Genomic DNA, 19,050 nt, shown 5'->3' with positions numbered 1-19,050 from the left:
TAATTATCTCAAGGCACACTACATGTTAAGGACAAGGCTCACTGTTAAAGTAAAGGTGAGACTACATTTTAAATATTTTCTTGATAATTTTAAATTTGTCAGCTGCAATTAGGTGGTAGTCATTTTTATTTAGCTCTTTTTAGCTTTTTAAAATTTTTATTATTTTATTGTATATATTTAAAGTGTACAATGTGATGTTTTGTATGCTTATGTTGATATACCTGCCATAATGAAATGATTACTACAGTCAAACAAATATTAATATACCCATCATCTCATATAGTTACCTTGCTGGTGTGTGTGTGTGTGTGTGTGTGTGTGTGTGTGCTGGTGTGTGTGCGTGTGGTGAGAGTGTGTGTGTGTGTGTGTGCTGGTGTGTGTGTGTGTGTGTGTGTGTGTGTGGTGAGAGTGCCTAAAATTTATTATCTTGGTAAATTACCAGTACACAACACAACATTTTTAACTACAGTCCTCAAGATCTCTAGAACTTCCTCATCCTACGTAACTGCAGCTTTATACCCTTTGACCTACATCTTTTCCTTTCCCCCACCACCACCCCGCCTTCAACCCAGTAACCCAGGTGGTCATCATTTTTATCACATAACATGCCTGGTAAAGAACAAGAGAATGCAGCTCTACAATGATTATGTTGGTTCACTTGTGCTTGCACTTTTAATATTATCTACAGAAAACACTATTTCTTTACAGAAATCGTTTTAAGCCACTTGACCAACTTGTGAGAAGTGGTCAAATTAAAACTACAAAATATCATTATAGGTGCACTAAGCAATCACACACGAACAAAAATTCACTATAGCACAGCACAAATGTGGTGGCACTGTCAACCCCATGCACCCAACTTTGGGAAATCCTGATGTAACCCCTACGGATATGCAGGTACAAGGCACTAGGCCATGTATGCTGAGTGGGGGATGGGAAGAGAGAGAAGTCCTCGGGAATCCCCATTCTGCCATGAACTCTGTATAGAACATTCTGCCTCCCCCTCTTCTCCTCACAAAAGCCTGATTCCTGCAAGGAAATTACTTCCTTGGCCAATTTTGAAAATACCATCTTCTCATTTTCCAAGCCTTGCTACACCTGTTGCAAGGTCTGGGAGGCAATGTTAGCATTCTTATACTTCTTGTGCACCACTTCAGATCCATGCTTCTGTCTTTAAACTCCAACAGACACCAGTTTCTATTCTTCCAGAGTGTGCTCTCCCTTATTGCCACACTCAATCTTTAACATCATGGAGACCTCAGGTCCCAACTCCTCCCCTATCTCATCCTTCAGGTCCCATCCTTTCTCATTTCTTTTCCTATCTAGACTGGATTCCATGGGCCCATCACTTCAATTATTTTATCCTCAATTCCTTTATCCCTGTTCTGACAATACCCAGGATCAATCTAACCATTTTGCTTCTGCACCCCAATACAAAGAAAACTAAGCAATGCTGGAAAATACAACTACATGAACTGGTTCCACTTCCAACCTCTACCAGACCTGCAGGGTTTTGCTCTGCAAATCTTTCAATGGTTCTCAATTGGTTTCCCACAGCAACCATTCCAAAACACCAAGTCCCCTACCCAACTCTCACTTCAATCTCCTCCTTAGCAAGACTTTACTCCCAACTTCACAGTAAAAACTGGTCTTATGTGCTTTTTTTTTCAGAGCTTCCAATCCCCAAACTATAAATTTATCTCTGTCCACCCCATCCTCATCTTTCTTCTCCATCTCAAAGAAATGGGTCTACCTGAGGCTAATCCCGTCTCCAACTGGCCTATACGAAATTTCATTACACAAATTATCCCTTTTATCTCTGAATCTTTGATGTCGTTTTATAAACTGAGACCCTCTTGATCTATAAAACATGATCAAGCTCCTCCCATCTCAAAAAGAAAACTCTGCCACAACCCTGAATCCTTCCCTTTTAGCCACTGTACTAATCAAAGAACTATGTTCACTTTATTTTTTCATTCACATAATTTTTTTAATTTAATTTTTAAGTTCAGGGGTACATGTGTAAGTTCATTATGTAGGTAAACTTGTTTCATGGGGGCTTGTTGTACAGATTATTTTGTCACCCAGGTATTAAACCTAGCACTCATTCGTTATTTTTTCCTGGTCCTCTCCTTCCTTCCATCCACAAGATAGGCCACAGTGTCAGTTGTTCCCTTCTACGTGTCCCTAGGTTCTCATCATTTTGCTCCCACTTATAAGTGGGAACATGTAGTATATGGTTTTCTGTTCCTGCATTAGTTTGCTAAGAATAATGGCCTCCAGCTCTACCTCTGTTCCTGCAAAGGACATGATTTCATTCTTTTTTATGGCTGCATTGTAATCCATGGTGTGTATGTACCACATTTTCTTTATGCACTCTACCACTGATGGGCATTTAGGTTGATTCCATGTCTTTGTTACTGTGAATAGCACTGCAAGGAATATATGTGTACATGTGTCTTTATGACAGAATGATTTCTCTTCCTATGGGTATACACCCAGTTATGGGATTGCTGGATCAAATAGTATGTCTGCTTTTAGGTCTTTGAGGAATTGCCACACTGTCTTCTCAATGGTTGAAGTAATTTACACTTCCACCAACAGTGGATAAGTGTTTCTTTTTCTCTACAACCTCACCAGCATCTATTATTTTTCACCTTTTAGTAATAACCATTCTGACTGCTATGAGATGGTATCTCATTGTGGTTTTGATTTGGATTTCTCTAATGATCAGTGATGTTAAACTTTTTTTCATATGATTGTTGGCTGGATGTGTGTCTTCTTTTTAAAACAGAATTTATTTTTATTTTTAAAACTTTTTTATTTTTAAATTGTGTGGGTACATAGTAGGTGTATATATTTATGGGGTACATGAGATATTTTGATACAGGCATGCAACGCATTATAATCATATCAGGGTAAATGGGGTATTCATTGCCTCAAGCATTTATCCTTTCTTTGTGTTACAAACTATCCAATTATACTCTTTCACTTGTTGTAAAATGTACAATAAATTGTTGACCTTAGATACCCTATTGTGTTATCAAATAGATCTTATTCATTCTATCTAACTATATTTTTGTATCCATTAACCATTCCCACCTCTCACCAACCATCCCCACCTCTCACCCCCCATCCCCACTACCTTTCCCAGACTTCTACTTTGTATCTCCATGAATTCAACCACTTTAATTTTTAGCTCCACAAATAAGTGAGAACATGCTAAGTTTGTCTTTCTGTGCCTGGCTTATTTTACTTACTATAATGACCTCCAGTTCTATCCATGTTGTTGCAAATGACAGGCTCTCATTCTTTTTTATGGTTGAATAGTACTCTGTTGTGTATATGTACCACAGTTTCTTTATCCATTGATCTTTTAATGGACACAAGCTGCTTCTAAATCTTGGCTACTGTGAATAGTGCTGCAATAAACATTTTCTCTTCAATATACTGATTTCCTCTCTTTTGGGTATATTCCCAGCAGTGGGACTGCTAGATCACATGGTAGGTCTATTTTTAGTTTTTTGAGGAACCTCCAAATACTTTCTCCCCTTCTGTGGGCTGTCTCTTCTCTTTGTTGACTGTTTCCTTTGCTGTGCATCAGAAACTTTTAAACTTGATGTGATCCCATATGTCCATTTTTGTTTTGGTTGCCTTTGCTTGTGGGGTATTGCTCAAGAAACCTTTGCCCAGGTTCAGTGTACTAGAGAGTTTCCCCAATGTTTTCTTTTAGTAGTTTGAGGTCTTAAAGTCTTTAATGCGTTTTTGTTTGATTTTTGTATATGGCCAGAGATAGGGGTCTAGTTTTATTCTTCTGCATATGGATATCCAGTTTTCCCAGCACCATTTAATAAAGAGACTGTCCTTTCCCCAATGTATGTTCTTGGCACCTTTGTTGAAAATGAGTTCACTGTAGGTTTCTGTATTTGTTTCTGGGTTCTCTATTCTGTTTCATTGGTCTATGTGTCTGTGTTTATGCCAGTACCAGGCTGTTTTAGTTACTATAGCTTTGTAGTACAATTTGAAGTAAGGTAATCTGATTCCTCCAGTTTTGTTCTTTTTGCTCAGGATAGCTTTGGCTATTATGAGTCTTTTGTGGGTCCATATAAATTTTAGGATTGCTGGCTGGGCACGGTGGCTCACGCCTGTAATCCCAGCACTTTGGGAGGTCGAGGTGGGTGGATCACAAAATCAGGAGTTCAAGACCAGCCTGGCCAATATGGTGAAACCTCATCTCTACTAAAAGTACAAAACAATTAGCCAGGCATGGTGGCACATGCCTGTAATCCCAGCTACTTGGGAGGCTGAGGCAGGAGAATTGCTTGAATCCAGGAGGCAGAGGTTGCAGTGAGCCGAGATCACGCCACTGCACTCCAGCCTGGGTGACAAAACGAGATTCCATCTCAAAAAAAATTTTAGGATTGCTTTTTCTATTTCTGTGAAGAATGTCATTGGTATTTTGATAGGAATTGCATTGAATCTGTAGATTGCTTTAAGTAGTATGGCCATTCTAACAATATTGATTCTTTCAATCAATGAACATGGAATATATTTCCTCTTTTGGTATGTCCTCTTTAATTTCTTTCATCAGTGTTTTACAGCTTTCATTGTAGAGATCTCTCACTTCTTTGGTCACACTAATTCCTAGGTATTTTATTTTATTTGTTGCTATTGTAAATGAGATTAATTTTTTATTTCTTTTTCAGATTGTTCACTTTTTGCTTTTATTTTGAGATGGAGTCTTGCTCTGTCACCCAGGCTGGAGTGCAGTGGTGCGATCTTGGCTCACTGCAACCTTCACCTCCCGGGTTCAAGCGATTCTCCCGCCTCAACCTCTTAAGTAGCTGGGATTACAGGTGCCTACCAGCACGCCTGGCTAATTTTTGTATTTTTAGTAGAGATGGGGTTTCACCATGTTGGCCAGGCTGGTCTCGAACTCCTGACCTCAGGTGATCCGCCTGCCTCAGCCTCCCAAAGTGCTGGGATTACAGGTGTGAGCCACTGCGCCCAGCCTGTTCACTGCTGGCATAAAGAAATGCTACCAATTTTTGTATGTTGATTTTGTATCCTGAAAATTTATTGAATCTGTTTATCAGTTCTAATAGGTTTTTGGTGGAGTCTTTAGGTTTTTCCAAATATAAAATCATATCATCTCCAAACAAGGACATTTTGACTTCTTCCATTCCAACTTCCTTTCTTTCTCTAGTCTGAATGCTCTAACTAGGACTTCCACTACCGTGTTGAATCATAGTGGTGAAAGTGGGCATCTTTGTCACGTTCCAGATCTTAGAGGAAAAGCTTCAAGTACTTCCCCCTTTCACTACAATATGAGCTGTGGGTCTGTCATACACGGTGTTTACTGAATTGAGGCATACCCGGTTTTTTGAGGGTTTTGTCATGAAGAGATGTTGGATTTTATCTGATATTTTTTCAGCATCAATTGAAATGATCATATGGGTTTTGTCCTTCACTTTGTTGATATAACGTATCACACTGATTGATCTGCATATGTTGAACCACCCTTGCATCCCTAGGATAGATTCCACTTGGTCATGACAAATGATCTTTTAAATGTGTTGTAGAATTCGGTTTGCTAGTATTTTCTTGAGTATCAATATTCATCAGGGATACTGGCCTGTAGTTTTTTTTTGGTTTTGTTTTGTTTTTGATGTGTCTTTGTCTGGTTTGGGTATCAGGGTAATACTGGCCTCATACAGTACATGTGGAAGTATTTCCTCCTCTATTTTTCAGAATAGTTTCAGGAGGATTGGTATTAGTTCTTCTTTAAATATTTGGTAAAATTCAGCAGTGAAGCCATCAGGTCCTGAACTTTTTTTTTGCTGGGAAATTTTTATTACAGCTTCAATCTTATTACTTGTTATTGGTCTGTTCAGGTTTTGGATTTCTTCATTGTTCAATCTTGAAAGATTGTATGTGTCTAGGAATTTATCTGTTTCTTCCAGGTTTTCCCATTTCTTGGCATAGTAGCTTCTAATGATGCTTTGAATTTCTACAGTATCGGTTATAATGTCTTCTTTTTCTTCTCTGATTTTATTTGTATCTTTTTTTCTTAGTCTGGCTAAATGTTCGTTAGTTTTGTGTATCTTTTCAAGAAACCAACTGTTTGTTTCATTGAACTTCGGTATTGTTTTCTTTGCTTCAATTTCATTTATTTCTGCTCTGATCTTTATTATTTCTTTTCTTCTAGTAATTTTGGGTTTGGTTTGCTCTGGCTTTTCTAGTTCTTTAAGATGCATCATTAGGTTATTTGGCATTCTTCTACTTTTTTAATGTAAATGCTTTAGCTATATCATTTACAAATTTTAAACCAGTGTCTGATACACAGCTGACATGTAATCAAGGAATCCACTCATTAAGGAATTAATAAATAACTAGATTTGTACATGCCTACCGATAAAAATACTTCCATGAAAGCCTCTCTTCACTGAAGACTTCTGCCAGTGGTCCACATCTGGAACTAACTAACACTACAGAGTGGTTAGAAGTTCTCAAATGGACAGACTATGAAAAGCTAAAGCTTCTGTCCTAACCACCTTTCCACCTTCAGTTATGCCACTCTACCTAATCATATCAAACCAAGTTCATTATTATTGCTTTTACTTTTCCTGATAGCAAATAATTCCTAATTCATGAATAAAGGAGATTATCCGAATTCAATTTAGATGGACAGTTTTAGGATCAGCCATAATGATTCTCATGGTTCTCACTGATTATGCGAAAGAGCATTTCATTAAAAATGTATTGTCAGTGGAAGCAACTAGACAGAAGCTGACCTCCCACCAACCAATCTTCAAACGCTTTTGGATTGAGCCAGTTTATCCTGGGTAGTCCCACTGTCTTCTCGCCAGTTTATAGGAAACATCTCATGGAGTTAAGCTGAGAAGATATTTTTATGATCAGATGAGGAGAATGTGAAAAATGCTCTTCTGTTTTTAAAGGGTGCACTCTCAAAAATCTGCAAATGCAATGCAGTTTGAGAGGTAAGTACCAGGTGTTAGGAAACCTAATGAGACCCTTAATGTAGCCAATATGTAAAAGAGAGAGGAAATGGTTAGAAGAGTGTCAGGAAACATAACGCTGAGGAGGAGATTATTTAGAGATGAATTACTACAAGTAAGAATCAATAACATTAGAAGGAGCAGGAGAGGAATGTTAGAGGATCTTAATGTCTGGGAGAAAATGTCGGCACATCCGTGAAGTGTAGTATTTAGGAAAACAAGTACTAATATGCAGTACTCATGGTGGGACAGCACAGGGAGGCACGGAAAGGGCCAGAGTATGAAGAACCCTTATATGCCTTGCTAGAGTTTGACCTTTATTCTGGGAGAAATTGAGTTCTTTTACATTCTCTTTTTTAAGGGGCATGGTATATTCAAACACATTTTATTTAAGAGTGATTTTGAGAATAATAGAGGCTGAGCACTCAGGAGTATACTGACGTCAAGTAAGTCAGAAATGATCATTGCAATCAACAAACACAGTAGCAGAAGAGATGGAAAAAGAAGAATGGATTTGGAGGATAATTACAAAGTAGAACTTACCATATATGGTAACCTAACAACTGTAACTCATGTTTCCCCAGAAATGGAAGAACTTTCTCATCTACAATTAAAGCAGCTGCGCAGGATCACCAAACTAAGGAACTACTTGTCCACCTTTCCCCCACCAGAGAAAATAAAAAATGTCAACATAGAAGACAGTCTTTTTATGTTTCAATTTTATTTCTAACTTAGCATATTCTAACCTCCTAACCTTCCCTGCTACAATTTTGTGGCCCATTATCTTAACAGCCACTAAGAAGCAAGTCCACAGAAATATATGTGGTATGGAAAGATCACCTTATAAAAAGATGAGGATTATGGCAAGTGACTCTTTCTTGATCTGCATCTGCTATTTCTTTGTCTCCTCTAGATGAATTCTGCATCAACTATGAACCTCTATCCAAAAAACATGAACCATGTTACAAAGAATTTTCCCCAAAATCACACACTCTAGAGCAGATCACACATTTAACCTGGAGAAAGGGCATTGGCGGACATTTCACACAATCTAGTCCTTCTTTATGTAAGAAATGGTGGGTCTTAAAATTCCACAATCTCCAATAGATACAAATGATCTGTTCTTAGAGGCTTCATCCAGTGCCTTGGGCTGATCCTGTATGGAATTGTCACATGGGAATTCCCTCAAAAAGGGTCATGACAGATAGAAGAGGCAAGAGGGATGCAGAAGTGAGGTTCTGGTGCTACCTTTACAACAGCCTTTTTAAAGCCGCCTTACTATCACATGATTCTGCTCCCCTTCCCTTTCTGAAGTATCATGGAAGAAGCCTCTTGAAGTGCTACTCTCTATAGCTTCCTTTGGTCATCTTGAGAACCAACAGGAAACTTGGGCAAAATGAGAGCTCTCGTGATTGGGTCAGTTCTACTTCTGGATGGTTATTTTAATTTTTAAGGTTTTAATTCTGTAATTCAGGCCAACCAAGAAAGACAAATCATAGAGAAAATAAAAGTATATCTCATTTTCAAACCAAGGACCATGAACACTGCACTAACCCCTTAACAATTTTTCACCCACTGCCCCCAACACCCTCCTCAGAGCCACGGTTTTGTGCCTTTTATATATTGGTCACCTTTAATTTTTTCATGTTCAAGGGAGCTGTCATCTAAGCAGCTACAAGAAACCTTTCCTTCTAATCTTGTTCAGTTCCCTAAGAAGCTGGATGATATTTAATACTAGCTTTTTCATAACACTTATTTCAGACACGAACCTAGTAAATATCCTACAGTCAATAAATTAAGTAGTTATGTGGAAAGAGTGGGATGGGCTTTCAAACCAATACTGGTGATCTCATACTTAGAACATGTAAAAAAACACCTCAGTTTACTCTAAGGCCATAATTTCTCCTTATTGATTGATTGACTGATTGATTGAGAGACAGAGTTTCATTCTTGTTGCCGGGGCTGGAGTGCAATGGCACGATCTCGGCTCACTGCAACCTCCACCTGCTGCAGGAGAATCAAGCGATTCTCCTGCCTCAGCCTCTCGAGTAGCTGGGATTACAGGCGCTTGCCACCACACCCGGCTAATTTTGTATTTTCAGTAGAGACAGGGTTTCTCCATGTTTGTCAGGCTGGTCTCGAACGCCCAACCTCAGGTGATCCGCCTGCCTCGGCCTCCCAGAGTGCTGGGATTATAGGCATGAGCCACCGCGCCTGGCTAATTTCTCCTTTCTTAACGTACCAACAGACATGCTGATAACTTTAAAATAGTTTTAACAGCAAAATGTCCCAGCAAATGTGAGTACAACCCATTAGTATCTAGTTTAATAAGAATTTCCCCACAAAAACAAAACCCAAAAAACTTGGATTAACAAGAGGCTATGTGAAGTTAAAACTGTAAGTGGGCAGTTGGAACCCTGTTAAAATTTCAAGTTTAACTATAAATTTCTCACTAAAAAAAAAACAAAAACAAGAATCCCAGTCTGGCTCTTAAATCTAGAAATAAGGTAAAATGTAGGCAATGTTAACCAAGGCATGAATTTGCTAAACTTGTGAAGGTCCAAACATGGCTGGTGTCTGGGAGGTTGAAAGTTTCCCGCTCAACAAATGAAAGGTCATGTGTCCAGTTTTTTAAGATAACAGGCAATTACTGATGGAGTTCTTAGTAATACTGCCTCACCCAGGTGAAAAACATCCAGAGGAAATGAATCTAGAGTTAAGAACTACTGTGAAGAATGGGCTCTGATTCTCACCAAATATTTAGCTTTATTAACTCGATGAGCATGGCCCCCATGGTAGACAAACTGCACAATTTATCACATATATTTTAAAAGGCCCACTATTACCCCATTTCCCACCAAACTTAGTTTATTGAACATGTCCTTTAAAAACTGTAAGTTAGTGCTTTGCATATTAATGTTAAAATAAGGAGGAGGTGAGCTGTAGTTGAGTTATTGCACCATAGATCACTCATATAAATACTCTTATCAAGTATATACTGCTCCACTATTTGTAGCTCTTTTTTTTTCTTTTAAGAGACAGGATCAGGCTCTGTCATCCAGGCTGGAGTACAATGGCTGAACATAGCTCACCACAGCCTTGATCTCCTGGGCTCAAGCGATCCTCCTGCCTATGCCTCCCAAGCAGCTGGGACTACAGTCATTCACCACCATGCCTGGCTAACTTTCTTATTTTATTTTGCAGAGATGGGGTCTTGCCATGTTGCCCAACTGGTCTTGAACTCCTGGCCTCAAGCAATCCTCCCACCTCGGCCTCTCAAAGTGGGATTACAGGCGTGAGCCACCACGCCTGGCCTATTTGTTGTTTTTATTGACCTTTCCTTGGTCACTGACTCTGGGATAGGATCTGGTTATAAGTTAACTTGGCTATAGGCTAGGTTATGCTATGCTAACAAATAAACCCGAAAAACCAGTGTCTTAATACAACACAGGTTTACTTCTTGCTCATGCAAAATCCTCTGCAGGTCAGGCAATTATCCTAAAATGACACTTGAGTGTCCCAGGTGTCAACCATCCTGTGTGACCACCATCTCAAACATGAGCTTTCAAATTGCTTCAGCAAGGGAAGGGAGAGCAAAGAGTGCTTACATGCAATGGTTTATGCTTTGACCACTTGCCTCAATCATGTAACAATCAAAGCTGAAAAATTCAGTCTTTCTTTGTTCCAGGGAAGATAAAAATGAAATGGAACTCAGTTAACTGAGGTCTGTCTTTGCCACAATGACAAGATTTATTGTGAAAATGATATGAGGTAGCTACTATTACCATCTCTTCTTATAATTGAGGAAACCTAATGCCACATATCTACAAGTATCTGATCTTTGACAAACCTGACAAAAACAAGAAATGGGGAAAGGATTCCCTATTTAATAAATGGTGCTGGGAAAACTGGCTAGCCATATGTAGAAAGCTGAAACTGGATCCCTTCCTTACACCTTATACAAAAATCAATTCAAGATGGATTAAAGACTTAAATGTTAGACCTAAAACCATAAAAACCCTAGAAGAAAACCTAGGCATTACCATTCAGGACATAGGCATGGGCAAGGACTTCATGTCTAAAACACCAAAAGCAATGGCAACAAAAGCCAAAATTGACAAATGGGATCTAATTAAACTCAAGAGCTTCTGCACAGCAAAAGAAACTACCATCAGAGTGAACAGGCAACCTACAAAATGGGAGAAAATTTTCGCAACCTACTCATCTGACAAAGGGCTAATATCCAGAATCTACAATGAACTCCAACAAATTTACAAGAAAAAAACAAACAACCCCATCAAAAAGTGGGCGAAGGACATGAACAGACACTTCTCAAAAGAAGACATTTATGCAGCCAAAAAACACATGAAAAAATGCTCACCATCACTGGCCATCAGAGAAATGCAAATCAAAACCACAATGAGATACCATCTCACACCAGTTAGAATGGCAATCATTAAAAAGTCAGGAAACAACAGGTGCTGGAGAGGATGTGGAGAAATAGGAACACTTTTACACTGTTGGTGGGACTGTAAACTAGTTCAACCCTTGTGGAAGTCAGTGTGGCGATTCCTCAGGGATCTAGAACTAGAAATTCCATTCGACCCAGCCATCCCATTACTGGGTATATACCCAAAGGACTATAAATCATGCTGCTATAAAGACACATGCACACGTATGTTTATTGCTGCATTATTCACAATAGCAAAGACTTGGAACCAACCCAAATGTCCAACAATGATAGACTGGATTAAGAAAATGTGGCACATATACACCATGGAATACTATGCAGCCATAAAAAATGATGAGTTCACGTCCTTTGTAGGGACATGGATGAAATTGGAAATCATCATTCTCAGTAAACTATCGCAAGAACAAAAAACCAAACACCGCATATTCTCACTCATAGGTGGGAATTGAACAATGAGAACACATGGACACAGGAAGGGGAACATCACACTCTGGGGACTGTTGTGGGGTGGGGGGAGGGGGGAGGGATAGCATTGGGAGATATACCTAATGCTAGATGACGAGTTGGTGGGTGCAGCGCACCAGCATGGCACATGTATACATATGTAACTTGCCTGCACATTGCGCACATGTACCATAAAACCTAAAGTATAATAATAATAATAATAATAATAATAATAATAATAAAAAAAAATACTTTTAAAGCAAGGCCCCTAAAAAAAATAATAATAATAATAATAATAATTGAGGAAACCAAAGCTCAGGGATATAAATAACTTCTCCATAGCTAGAAAGTGATGGAGGCTCTCAGCAAACTAACACAGGAACAGAAAACCAAACAGTGTATTTTCTCACTCATAAGTGGGAGTTGAACAATGAGAACACATGGACACAGGGAGGGGAACATCACACACTGGGGCCTGTTGGGAGGTGGGGGGCTAGGAGAGGGATAGCATTAGGAGAAATACCTAATGTAGACGATGGGTTGATGGGTGCAGCAAACCATCAGGGCACGTGTATACCTACGTAACACACCTGCACGTTCTGCACATGTATCCCAGAACTTAAAGTGTAAGAAAAAAAAAAAGGATTTGCGGTACATGATTATCCCTCTAGAACCATATAAACCAGATTACAATGGCCTGAAATAAATTGATCTAAATTTTTTTTAAATTTTTAGCCAATAAATTTTAAATATATGTCATAAATACTTTCTTTCCATGAAATTTTAAAGAGGTTCTAGTGCTATATTAAGAGTTAAAAACGATAAATCATGTCAAGTTTAAAATGAATAAATTTGGGTAGTCAAAGGAAAAAAAAAGAGAAAGTGATGGAGGCATGTCTATTTAATTCTAGAGCTTCAACCTTTAACCGTTATATTCTGTCTGCTGTCCATGCAGAACCTGCACCAGAGCATTACCATAATAAGGTTGAAGTCAGCAGAAAAGTTAAAATTTTTCTTTGGCATAAAATAAGGTTGTGCTCCAACTCTCATCTTTTTAACAAATGACTTAATGATATGTTATAAACTGAGCAAGATACATGTTCTTGCTAAAGAAAACAGAAAAACAAATATTCTTTTAAAAACTAATAGGTTTTATTATCCTAAACTAGAAATGGCTTTAGCAGACAACTGGAATGCTAGTTCATTATTATCAGAAAGGATTACAGACCAACTATTCCTAACCCTAAGCTTTGTTTCTGCATCTAACAATCTCATAAAATAAATTATCATATGTAGTTACCTTGGTGTCCTTACCACAGATGATTTATCTTGAAGGGCACGTGAGAAAAGAACATTGCTCAAAACTAGGGGCATTGCTCAAAGTTTCAAGGGAAATTTTTGCTTAAACTGGATACTTGCTTAGCCCACCATATTTAGCTAGGAATCCTCATAATGTTCCTGGAGTACTTACCCTACCACAGATCAACCTTCATTTTTCATTTTTCTTTTGCTTCTACTTTGAAGATCAACTGTTACTTAAAAATATGTTCTCAATCCAATTTGCAATACAAAATATCTGCACTCTGATACTTCTTAGGTAGTATAACTTTGAACTCATTGCTATGTACTACTATTAAAAACTAAGCTGAAACTAGGCACAGTGTCTCATGCCTCTAATACCAGCACTTTGGGAGGCTGAGGTGGAAGGATCACTTGAGCCCAGGAGCAGTTCAAGAGCAGCCTGGGTAACATGGCGAAACCCTGTCTCAACAAAAAATACAAAAACTAGCTGGGCGTGGTGCCACATGGCTATGATCCCAGCTACTCGGGAGTCTGAGGTGGGAAGATTGCTTGAGCCCAGGAGGTAGAGGCTGCAGTGAGACATGATCATGCCACTGCACTCCAGCCTGGGCAACAGAACAAGACCCTGTCCCCCCAAATAAATAAAAAAATTAATTAATTAATTAATTAATTAAATTAAAAACTGAGTTGAGACATACAATATTTAGAGAGAACTGCTAGAAAGGCACACAGGCCATCCGTTTCCAGATATTCTAAAATCTAGCTCTTGGTCAAGTCATAGCAACAGAAGTCTGGGTACCTGAACGACACTGTAATGACTACTTAAGAACTGCTTTTACTGAATTGTACCTTGGTATGATAACAACAGTCCATGTAAAAGAAGGTCCCAAGAAACCACAGCTACCAAGACATCCATTGTCTAGGAAGCTGTAACAGCATCCAAGAAAATCTATTCTGAGGAATGGGTTTATTTTATCTTATGAACCCTGTCACCTAGTGTCAATGACAACAGAGCTCAGAGCCAAACGTACAGCCTATCAACAGACAAGTATCAAATTCCCATTGCTACGCTTTCCCTGACTCCATTTTTTATCTATCCCCCACCTTTTTTTTTCATTTTTCTTTTCCTTCTACTTTTAATTTCTGTTTTACTGTTTTGTGATAATATATACGTATTATATAAACTGTTTTAAATCCTTTTCAGAACAAAGCAGGGAAACACTGAAATAAAAAGATCAAGAGAGTTTCCTGGGGTCCTTTAAAGGATCCCTTGTAGGATCCAGATCCATTTAACACTCTGGATAGAATTATATATATCTAATCATTAAAGGTTCAGGACGAACTAAAGCCAAGTGCTTTTATCCATAAGAATTTAATTACTTAGACCTGACCAGGAGCTGGCAAATTTTTTGAGTAAGACATCTATTGCTATGTGGTTAGGCTGATGTTTCTAAGAGGTATGTAAGAGGCACTTGATTAAAAGATTGTTACTGAAACTGCAACCACTCAGTAAATTTGACCTGGTATACATTTCCTTCCTGATGCTAGAAACTTTTTGAAGACAAATCTGACTCAATGATTAAAAGATGAGAAGCAAGAAATGCGTTGTTACTTTTGTTTATAAACTACCATGGCAAGTTGCTACTTACTTAGGGAGGAAAAAGGGGAGGAAAGAATAATTTTGACCAAGTACATGGCATCTCCAGGACTTGAAAAGGGCTCAAATAAAAAATGGGAGAAAAATCTTTCCCTAGGGATACATACTGAATACTGAGTGGAGCTAGGAAGCTAGGAATTATCTAAGAGTTTACTAACAATGGCAGAGGTGCAAGAGGTATCTTTTCAAAAAAAAATTTTTAATATATTGATAAGGCAGTGGTTGTTAATATCATGATAAGTTATTGGAGGAAGAGGGGTAAAAGCAAGAAGGTCAGTTTTGTAAAGAGGTTAATCAAAGAGTTGTCCTGCTAGGCTCATGCCCATTAGTATTAAAACCCTGATCATGCTTCTGCTTACTAGAGATCTTGTAGCTCAAAATCCCGGTAAAGGAGGGAGTCCCGATGACCAACATACAGAAATTGAGTATCCTGAAAACTGATGAGAAAAGGGTGCCCCCAAGAGAGCCCTGAATTATAGAAAGGAAGAGAGTCACAATCCCATCTGAAAGCCAGGCAACTAAGTTTTTCTCCTTGTCTTACTAAAATTTCAGCATTGTAATGGTACCTACTATCTGCAGAAGAGGAAGCACCAAAGAATACCCTGAGAGACCAATGTAAGTAGGAGGAAGAATACAAGCTTTCTCCAAGCAGGTTGTAACAAGGAGAGGGATAAAAAGCCTTTCCACGATAGGACAACACAAGAGTCACTGTGGGTCCGGATTTCTCAACCTCGGCGCTACTGACATTTGTAGCCAGTTAATTCTTTAGTGTAGGAGGCTGTCTTGTGCATTGCAGGATGCTTGACAGCATCCCTGGCCTCTCCCCCTCAGATGGCAATAGCATCCCTAACAATTGTGACAACCAAAAAAATGTCTGCAGACATTGCCAAATGTCTACAGGGGGGCAAAAATCACCCCTATGCTATGGATGAAATAACAAACAGCTTCCAGTGTTAACTCACTCTCTTGGTAAATAGCACTCCCAAACCACCTCACCTCCTGAACCAGGAAACAGAGACAGAACAGAAGAATTTGTAGGAAAAATAATAAGTTCAATTTTGCATATGTCAAGATATGAGATAGCAAATGGAGATGTCCAAAAGATAGTTGGATATATGAGACTGGAAACAAGAAAAGGGGGCTTGGCTAGAGAAACAAACCAGAAAACCATTAGCTACGTTAGCTCAGTAAAAGCCTCTGAGAAAGGCTTTCTTGAATCTTCAGCCAAAATAAAAATCTCTCAATAGATGATGATTATTACCCTACACAAACTCTACCTAGTACTTAATTAAACAAGAAGCCCTTGATGGATTTAGTCTACTGCAGGGTAATGCAGTACTCATGCACAATTTTTACCTTCATCTGGACAAACTTGCCATATGTTAAGGTCTTAAGGGTAAACTCTCACATATCCTTACTAATTGATACGTAGCAATAATTTTCCCATTTGGCATATGCTCCCTCATTTGACTCTTTGTTCTCAAATCCATTGTTCCATAGTCTATCTGTTCTGAACAGATATTTGTTCTCTACTTCTGCAGATACATAATTAGTAAAAGCAGATGCAATTCTCAACATTAAGAGTTACACAGAGTGAGTTTTCCAACATTATCATTAAAGAAATTCTATACTAGAAGGCTCAAAGACTCCAAATCAATTCTTTTTCTTTAACAGAAACCTCTCTAACAGTTTGAATACACCTCAGTTCAAAAGCCTATTTTCCTGAATGTCTGTTTTTGATTGAGAAAATTTACTTAAATGTAATTTTCCAAAAATTAGAAGACACATTTCTACATATGAATAAGTTCACTTGTAAAAAACCTATTCGAAATGTTTTATGAAGAGTTACATTTCATGTAAAAATAGCAGTGAAGAAACAATTTTCCTAACTTAAGACATATAATATGGTTAACAAAATATAGTCAAAGCAAAATAAATCTGAAAAAGTAAATAGGGACACTTTGCATATGTTATGTTCAGTTTAAACTTGTTCCCTGTGCGAAATCTTCCCCCACTGTGTGTTCTTTCATTTTTTCAACTAGCTTAAAAATTTTTTTAAGTGAGGTAAGTTGAAATTTTGTTCTAGAATAGTCTTTTAAAATATCAACCAGTTCACAGAATGTGCACTCAGCTTATCTCCATAGTTATACCATACCAACAGACTGGTATACATTCAGTAAGGACAGGTATAAAGAATGGTTACATTTCCTTTTAGATATCATAAAATATTACACAGAGAACATAACTCCACAGACATTCCAAAGAGAAAAATTAAGTTTAGCATTTTTCTGACCACAAACTAAGTACAGAATAAGCAGATTTTTAGGACCTACTTTTGTGTATATAATCCTTATTAAAAATAAAAGGATATCATAAAACTAAAATATCAGTAAACATCTGCTTTTCTTTATATGTTCCTTAGGCTAAGATTATAAAATCAAATATGATTTTTACTGAAGGGAATTACTAGCCATCCCCTAACAACCCCATCTTTTCCTCACATAAGAAAATGCAAATTATGTCTAATTTGTGTTCACCAATGAATCTTATCACTTAAAATTACAACACAGCTAGAGAAGCAAGAGAAGGAAAAGCAGTGAAGTGTGTTTAAAAGTTATTCTTTCTTACCAATATGTTGCTGTAGAATCCAAGCGTTTGAGGCACGAGCAGAGAGCATCCTTTCAACAGCTGGTGCAAGTGTCTTCCAATTAGTAAACTCCAAAGTGAAGATAAGGGTGTCAATGCTGACTGAGTCAATCCTATGTTAGCAAGATGTTAATATGATATTAGAAACAAAACATGCCAAGGGTTCGTACTTGAAACAAACTCCATATACCTATTCTTACAAAATCTCAATGAGGAGGGCAGACAGAAAACCAGGGCATGTTAAGTATTTATGTAACTAGAGGCAAGATCAGTGGATATTAAGAATCATCTACAGGTTCCTATTAACTGAATTGACTTTCTATGTAGCTGTCTAAGAGATGACAAGAGGAACCTCAGAGAGAGTAGGAACTTTCCTTCTCATGGGTGACAGCACCAATGACATCAGCGGATTTGCCATTATTTCCTCCCATTTGGACTATCTTGCCAAATGTAAATTGACCATCCTTACAGACATATAATTTAATAATCCTAAAGGGATAAAGCCCAAACACCCCAAGTTATCCCTAAACTGAGTGTACAAGTGTACAAGTATGGCTTGTTTCTGCCCACCTCCCAGGGATGCACAGCTGTTCTCCTCTAAGAACCTTACCCCCATTATAAATTTAGCCCTAAACGATATAACAGAATAAGACTTGTCTTTAAGGACTGAAAGAAGGAGTTCCAAACAGACCTTCCCCTGTTCTTTCAAAATAACGTCAGACTCCCTACCAACCCACTCAAAAGAGGCTAACCCAAAATTTATAAGCACTTGAAACCTAATGGAAAGAGCACTGGCTTAAGAAAAGTCTTGATGTTTAATACTGCTTCTGCTACTTATAACCAAAACAGGTTGCCTGAATTCTTTAAGCTCTAGCTCCTGCTCTTTAAAATGAGAATAATACATAAGCTGCCCATTTCAGGGAACTATATGTGAAAATAATATGAGATAACATAGTAAACATACTTTTAAAACTATAAAGTATTATATGAAAAATTGATATTACCAGAAATGATTTGAAAACTTCAGTATTATATTTTTAGAAGCTTTAAAATTTAGTCAAACCTTTAAAAGAACTCTAAATCCTAACAAGATTACTTATCCTGTATTCAATTAGACACCCCCCTACCATCACAATGGTTGGAGAAAAAAAAGTCACTAGGGCTTCTAGTAATTACTACCAAAACAGAAATTATTCTCAAGGTCACCTCTTTGGAGGTATTACTGAGCAACAACAAATAAAGAAGGAAAGGAAATACAAGGAAAGAAGATAAACTGAATAACAATCTAAGCTTATCATCTCAAAGACACGTCTGGTAATTTGGAGTCAAAATATCTTTGAAATAATGGACTAAAGATTATGAAAATTATTTCCCAAATTCTTAATTCTCCAATATGCAAACATCTAAGGAAGAACTTAAAGTGTAGCACAGATGTCTTGGGAAAACATTTCATTTCTCAGCATATCTCAGTGAAATCACAACTTATCAGAAATACTGAGGATAAATGAAAT

The 19,050-nt window shown here is 37.9% G+C and overlaps 1 protein-coding gene across 3 annotated transcripts in view; it reads right to left on the bottom strand.

The window, feature by feature from the left end:
- The window catches only part of ASB3 (ankyrin repeat and SOCS box containing 3), a 123,625-nt gene that overhangs the window by 10,006 nt on the left and 94,569 nt on the right, over positions 1–19,050 (bottom strand). For all 3 annotated transcript variants that reach the window (XM_054476183.2, XM_054476188.2, XM_054476189.2), the window contains one exon: positions 17,522–17,652. In XM_054476183.2, the coding sequence (XP_054332158.1) occupies positions 17,522–17,652 (131 nt within the window). The remainder of the gene's footprint in view (positions 1–17,521; positions 17,653–19,050) is intronic.

Source organism: Pongo pygmaeus, chromosome 12 (assembly GCF_028885625.2).
Source record: "Pongo pygmaeus isolate AG05252 chromosome 12, NHGRI_mPonPyg2-v2.0_pri, whole genome shotgun sequence".
NCBI classification, from domain to species: domain Eukaryota; kingdom Metazoa; phylum Chordata; class Mammalia; order Primates; family Hominidae; genus Pongo; species Pongo pygmaeus.
The sequence above is the reverse complement of the archived record's forward strand: the minus strand, read 5'-3'. Positions and strand labels throughout refer to the sequence as shown.